The 7,595-nt window shown below is 43.7% G+C and overlaps 1 protein-coding gene across 2 annotated transcripts in view; it reads left to right on the top strand.

Moving 5' to 3' along the window:
* Positions 1–317: 317 nt before the first annotated feature.
* The window catches only part of TESC (tescalcin), a 30,206-nt gene continuing 22,928 nt past the window's right edge, over positions 318–7,595 (top strand). The window contains exon 1 of one of the 2 annotated variants that reach the window (XM_019539358.1): positions 318–617. In XM_019539358.1, coding sequence (XP_019394903.1) covers positions 560–617 — 58 coding nt within the window. In that variant the 5' untranslated portion in view covers positions 318–559. The remainder of the gene's footprint in view (positions 618–7,595) is intronic. The other variant, XM_019539357.1, reaches the window with a different exon arrangement.

The following is a 7,595-nucleotide window of genomic DNA, read 5'->3' as shown; positions in this document are numbered from 1 at the left end:
AGAGTAAACTTAACTCCATCTGTCACTGTAAAGTACCTTGACATTGGTATTGATTAGATGCAAATCTTGGGGATATTGCCATTCTTCATGGCATGTTTTCTAAGGAGATTCCTGTATCCTCCCTTACTGAAGGGGCCAAAGGCAGAGCAGTGTTCTTTCCTTGTTACTTGTGCTGTGTTAATGGGAACGTAAGATCACTGCTGACCTAAATCCAATGGATCTGAAGACATGGGGGGTTCTTGGACCCTGAGGAAGCCTACGTGACTCTCCCTCCCCCTCTCTAGCACAGTATTATAATTAGTAGCTCTTGCTTCCTCAAGATTTAAACCGATGAACTGTACGGCAGTCCCCCTGGCACTGCTGAGTCGGCTTCTTAAAACACTCCCTTAGCAGGTCTGCCTTCTCCCTCCTCTATGTTTAGCACTGGCCTTGGTAAAACAACTTTCCTCTTTCCCTCTGACAGTCGCTACCTGCAGCATCCGTCACAACCCTGGCCCCTAGTTTGGGCTCGAGGGAATTTTGCCCCAGCTGTTTCAGTTCAGTGCTTTATCCTAAGGGGATGGGTTCCTCTCACTCCATGTCAGAGGAGATTCAAGAACTTGCTGAGAAGACTGGCTGTGAGTATTATTTCATGCTTAGTTCCTTTGTTGCCACTGTCTTATTTTTAATAATTGCAAATGGTTTACGGAAGATCTGACAGGCTACCTTTCTTTTTAATGCATCTCCGACTACTGTTTCTGCAAACATTGCACCAAGCACAGAGCTTGTGATAAATGTGGCTTAACTGCAAAAATGATTTTGGGCTTGAGGGTTGCTCTGTCTTGTTGCAGTTTATAGCAGCTTTCAAAACCTTAAGCAAGTGATGACAACTAGATGACAGTACTTGGTTGGGAAGGAAGGTTGTGAAAGTGAACTTAAAATACAGTCTGCTCAGTTTGCGCTGACAATTCAGCCCTTGGATGAGACTAACTGCAGTTCTGAGAGCCTTGCTAGTAGCTGACTATGATGCATGGATTTGCAAGGAGTCCTGAGAAACGGAATATGCAAACCTGTGTAACAGATGGGTGACCTTGGGACAACCATAAAACCATCTTTTGCTTCAGCATCCCCCTTTGTTTATTGGAGATAACACCAAATACTTACAGTAAAAGGATTACAAATTACCTAGCACTGCAAATCTAGGAGTCTGTATAATGGAAAGACATCCCCTGTACCCTAACTGATTTCTTACCCTTGTAATCTACCAGCATCCCTAATGAGCATGGGTTTTGAAGCTACAACTGGTTGTAAGAGATGTTGAAGTTTACTAAGTTGGCTCACCTTAGGAAGTGTAAATGCATGATCCACTTGAATTCATGTACATTTTTCATGAGCATATTTTTCAATTTAGGCTACTGTAGTTATGGATCAATGAGAGGTTTCCATTTATACCTTACAATTGGGAGTGATTTTAAACGTATACCACATGCTTGCCAAAACCTGATCCTAAACCTAGGATCTAGACAATCTCAATGCAAGAAGTTCATAATCCTTTCTCTAGTTCAGCCTCTTCTTCCAAAGCTGGAGAGTGTTTGAACCTGGAGTTTCATTTTGAACCTTGCTATAAAAATACAAGTTGTAAAAGATATGCATCTGCACCTAGGTTCAGATCCTGAATACCGGAACGCTGAGTTCCGGGGTCTTTATGAAAAGAAAATGTGTATGCGTGTGTAGTGTATAGATGCCCACAAACATGTATTTTTGGGCATAGGCTAAGGTAATAGAGTTTTTTAAGATCTGGATTGTTTGGGGTTTTATGTGCAATTCTGAACTTTTAAAGGTAAGATTTTTGCCTCTTATTCACAACATAAAGCTTATTGGAATTAAATATTTTGTAGTTTTTATAGAAATGCTCTTAATTAGAACAGGTGGCAAGCAAGCATGTAACATGCGTGTTCTAACATGTAACTAGGAAATGACCAACTGCATATAAGGGACCAGGTTGGAAGATAAATGTTACTCCTTCTAAAAGATTATATTCACCACAGGTCTGAAGAGCCACGATGCCATGGAAGTCACTCAAGTTAATATTATTTTGTTTGTAACTAAAGAACGAATGTATTCAGGGTACATAATCTGACATGGCCTCTTGTTTTCTTTATTCCTGATGATAGAAGGGTTGACATAATGTCATAGTCATCCTCCTGGATTAAATATCCTGAACAGCCTGAAAAACAGCGTTAAAGCTAAATACTCTGAGCAAAAAGTATGAGGAACTTTCCATCACCAAAGCCTTTTAACAGCATTAAGCATGTCTCTTTTCTTCCCTAGTTGCATTGGCATTATTCTACTGAAACCATAGACTGGTTTTACCCTGTGCACTTCTCAGCTGTGTGTTTTACCAGATGGAGCGTGTCCAGGAAATAAACTTCCCCAGTACGGAGGGGAAGTGCTTGGGACCGGGGCTCTGTGGTATTCTCCCCCTTCCTTGCACCCCCACCCCCCAACTGTGCAATGTTCTTCTGCTTCAAGGATTTCTTACTAACCTGTCTGAAGCTTTGTTAGCTTAGAGTTTAGATTGATACGACCTCATGCAAGATACAGCCTTGCATGATTTCTATGGGACGCCAGGTGACGGCTGTATCAGCTGACTTCTGGGATTGAGAGAAACTGCTGCCTGTCACTTGGCTTCATGTTGAAACCATAAATTGCATGCAGTTTCAACATGAAAACTGGGTTTCAGCTTATGCAAACCGTATTCAAGTGAGTTCAGCATGTTGAAAACAATTAAAGGAATCTAAAGTAAAGCTTGCCATGTAAAATGGGATGTCTCTGAATTGCCTCCCTTCCCCCTAAAAATGTTTACCTGGCATGCTCCCTGGTTCCCATCCCACAAGCCTCAGCTGATGAGTTTCCCCTGAGAGATTTCATATTTGAGCTGTTGCAGTGGAGGTCCCACAGGGACTTTCTAGTGCCAGCGCAAGAGCATTTAAAAAAACAACCAGCGAGTTGATGTTCTGTTGTTAATTGTAATTTTCTCTCTGGGGATGAAACCTGCTTCACTCCTTTTGTTATACATTTGTATCCTAAAGGCACCAGCAAGCAAATAGAGGGCACGTAGGCAGGTCTTACAAAAAAAGCTGATTGCAAGCAGCAGGTTGGCTTCTGTATATATAGGTCTGATTCAGCCTGCTTTTCATTCTGTTAAAGAGAGCTGGGGAGCATGTTCATTTACTTCTGAAACATTCCCCCCACTTCTCTTTTCAACTCATGCCCCAGATGAGTCAGTCAGGTCATAGGATTAATACAGCCTCACTTTCATATCGATGTTGCAGAAGAAATGGCTAATGTTCAGAAATCAGTCACTTGTCATTTGAAACATTTGTTGGATCCATTAATCAGCCATTGGTTTTCTGATACTATGTGCTTTGACAAGTTGGGACATACTTGCAGTAATATCCACCTAGCCTTTAGGAATCTATCACAAAATGGAAAAAGGTTAAATGTGTGACCGCACACATGCATATACACACGTACCCCCCTACAAGCACCTTGGATGAGTTTGTTACACAAGTAGAAACCTACACAATATTGAGGTTATAAAAGTGCATTTGAGTATAGTGTTCAGATATTGTATTGGGGAGTACAAATGCTGGGACAAACAGTACTTCAGAGTGTCACCAGCAAGGAATGAGTTTGTCATGGGAATAAATTCTCTCTCTTCTAACTTGTTTTATTTACAGTGAGTATTTATTTGGATGCAATGATTAAATCAACTCACAGTTTATGCATACTGTTTAATTTTGCCAAGTGTTTTTTCATACAAATTGGTGTCACAGGCTGTTTTGCAAAGTTAATGTGATTGTGGAGTTGAATAATACATGATGGAACCAGAGAGGAGAAATGACGTGGAGCAGAGCAGAGCTTGTTCTTGCCACCTGAGATTTGAAATGAGAAGGATAAAAGGCTGAGAGAGACGGAGCAGATCTTACAGGTGGAAGGAAGGACCTTCAGAAAGGAAGGCTCTTGGTCTGGCTGTGTGCAGAGAGAGAGGCAAGGCCTGTGCTAAAAGAAGGGAGGAGTGTTGCAGAGACTGAAACAGGCTAGGGTTATCTCTGTGCTGACTTCTGTATTGTTTTGAGTATGCAGGAGGGTGCTAGATGCTTTACAGGAATGCATGAAGATACTATCTACCCCAAGGAACTTCAGCTTACAGCGTCTTGCTGCACATTGCAGCAAGGCAGGGACATATATAGAGAAGAGAGAAAGGCAGCGCATCCTGGTGTGGGTAGGACACTGGACTAGGACTTTGGGACGCGTAGTGTCTAGTCCAATTTGCAACACTGACTTGTGGCCTTGGGCAAGTTGCAACTCATCTCTTTGCTTCTGTTTGTCTCCTCTCTCGAGAGCAGAGCAGGGAACTTCTCGTCTTGTGTGCCTGTACAGCAGCCACGCACTATGGAGATGTGATCTCAGTTCCAGCCTCCGCAGGCTACCATAAACCAAATAATGATGGCAAGTGCCAGCCTTTGTGTTAAGAACCTAATGCCAAGCTGGGTCAAGGTGCTTTTGCCCTCCATGATCATGTGAGGGTTGACATGTGCACAGTGGATCTCATGCTGTTATCAAAGCCTGCTGTCAGTTATAGTAAGTGGCTTTGGCATGCCTCTGAGAACAAAAGTTCCCAGCCACATTCCAGTGAGAAGCTATATTGGGAATACTGAGCCCACTCTCCTGTGATCTAAGCATGCTTATTATGGTTGACTCTGTTCTAATATAGTAATGGGTTATAATGATGAGCTACTTTGGAAGCATTTGAAACATCTCTGCTTGCAGACAGGTAGGAAGATTACCCTTGGAGATGACTCCCCTTCATTTTCTATTAGATTAACGTTTGAGCCAAAGAGGCTGGAGCCTCTGGTTTTTCTCATTGTCTGAGCATGGGTCTAATTCGCATCTCGGTTCCACCCAATTGGGAAGGGACAAGAACATATTTCATGTTAAAATAAAAACCAAAGAAGGTCAAAGCAAACTAATGAGGAGAGAGAAGTCTCTGAATTTAATCCTTCTTTGATAATGCTCTGGGCAGAACATTAAACTCTACTTAATGCTGGAGACACGAGACTAATATTGCATGATGGAGGTTTTATAATGGTTAGTCAGCCTTTCTTGGTGTCCTTGAGTGTGCCATGTGATGTCTCCTGAAATTGCTACAAATAAGAACCCTAAAACATTAGTTTTAGGCCAGTCTGGCAGATCATTGGCAGCTCATTTCACTGTCTCGCTGAGTTCACTTCACCCAAATTCTCCAGGGGCCACCTTTATGCTCCCATTTAAATGCCAAAGCTCCCAGGGATTGCAAAAGAAGCAAATATTAGGGTCACTGTGCAAGCAGAATGCTGAATGCCAGATGTTGATTGAGGGGGGCTTTTTCCTTTCCTCTTCAGTGACCTTCCTCTAACCTCATTCTTCAGGGTGATGTTTGAAGCAGCACTAAGCCTAAAGGAAATGGACTCCAGCTATCCTCAACCACATAGCTTGCTGTCAAATACCTGGATTCATTGGCAGTCAATATAGCTAGGCCTTAAAGCAGCGTGTCCATGCAGAGCCTCATGTTTGTTTAATCTCTTCTCAGTGATTCGGGGACATGGAAGGTAGGACAAGCATGGAGAAATGGGTAAAGCCTCGAAGGCTCCCAAATTCATTGGGTTCTTAATATAAATATTTCACTTGCAAACAGATAACTGCAGGGCAAAGCAGAGAGAAGATAGTCCTTCACTCCTTACCCTCAGACAGAAGCTGGTCAAAGCTCAGGTCAGCATATGACATATGAAATGTTTCGATTCCAGGGCCCATGGAGGGCTGATGCTCTAGTCTGAACTGACAGCACACTCCAGTCTCAGACGGGTCCCATGCTGAATTAACCCTTCATTAGAAAGAAATGACTGCAGGATTTCCCTACCCAGAGGGGCTGGAAGGATAGAGCTGAGAAAAGATTAACTAAATGGCAACATAAGGGTGGATGTGACAACTGTCAGGAAGTAGTGGAGGAGTCTGAATGCCAAAGTGAGAAAGTGATTCTTGGGGTGTCAGTTTAAAGGCCATTTGAAGATGCAGACCTGTGAGCATTTCCTCATGCCGATGTCTGTCAGAGAGCCTCCAAAGGAGACTTGTCATGTCACTGGAGCCCTCTGCAACTGGGCTATGTTGGGCCCTAGTAAAAATACTCTAGGAAACCATCCTGCTGTGGTTGGGGGTAGGACTTGATGACTTGGCAAATCGCTGACTTAAGTGAACTTGTGTGTGGTGCTGATAGTGTTCCTGGAATATGGGAGGCTTACCTAATCCTTCCCTCCCACGAAGCAGAGATCTGGACCAGAGAAGGAGCACTCATTAATTACACTTCCCAGCAAAAGTGGCAAACTTGCCTTTGGGTCCATATTCTTATCTTAATGAAATCATAAGGAGTTGTCACAGGAATTAGCAGGACAGAACTCAAGCTCTTAAAGAAATGACATACATATAAGCTGTAATTATGTACAAACACTCATTAAAAGCAAAAATCTAGTCATTGTGCCTGCTTCCCAATTAGGAGAGTAGGCAAGTAGCTAATGCACCTGGCATCTCTATTTCCTTTCCATGCAGAAAAGATTTCAGGTAGTGTTATACCCTGCCATTGGCTGGAGGAGACATCTGATGATTTAAGGAAGACTCAGAGCTGTGTGACTGAAACCATAGCTCAGACAGGCCAAGACTCAGGAGACAAAATATCCAACTACCACCTGAGAAGTTTCATGATTCCTCTGCCCAGGTGGGTAGACACAGTAAGTGACTGTTCATTACCAGCTGTCTGGCCTTTGTGAAATGAGTTGATCATTTTAACTCTGTTCCCAGACAAAGGTGCTCATATCACCAAGCTATCTAGCTGTCCCAACAGCCCAGTGTTTGCCTGGGATTGTTTCAGAGAGAGACGGTCAGTCATCTATCTTCCATCAGCTCTAGTATTCACTTAAGCAAAACCAAAGCTGCCCTGAGCTTTATCTCTCTCCTCCCTATATATGACTTCTGCCTCGCATAGAATCATAGAAGTTGGGTCAGAAGGGACCATGTATGTAGATCTTCAAGTCCGACCCCCTGCCTGGGCAGGAGAAAAAACTGGGCTCAAATGATCCCAGCCAGGTAGGCATCAAGCCTCCTCTTAAAGACCCCCAGGGTAGGAGCCAGCACCACTTCCCTTGGAGGCTGGTTCCAGACCCTAGCCGCCCTGACCGTGAGTATAGTTCTTACGGATGTCTAATCTAAACCTACTCTCCAACAACTTGTGGCCATTATTCCTTGTCATGCCAGGGGGTGCTAGGGGGAACAAGGTCTCTCCCAAACCCTTCTGGTCCCCACTAGTGAGTTTGTAGATGGTCACCAGGTCCCCCCTCAGCCTTCTCTTGTGAAGGCTGAACAGGTTCAGGTCCCGCAGTCTCTCATTGTAGGGTCTGCTCTGTAGTCTTTGGATCATGCAGGTGGCCCTCCTCTGGACCCTTTCAATGTTGTCCACATCTCTCCTGAAGTGGGGCACACAGAACTGGACACAGTACTCCAGCTGTGGCCTGACCAGTGTTGCA

Source organism: Crocodylus porosus, unplaced genomic scaffold (genome assembly GCF_001723895.1).
Source record: "Crocodylus porosus isolate Cpor-Errol unplaced genomic scaffold, CroPor_comp1, whole genome shotgun sequence".
Taxonomy (NCBI): Eukaryota; Metazoa; Chordata; order Crocodylia; family Crocodylidae; genus Crocodylus; species Crocodylus porosus.
Note: the sequence above shows the minus strand (reverse complement) of the source record. Positions and strands in the feature narration are given on the sequence as shown.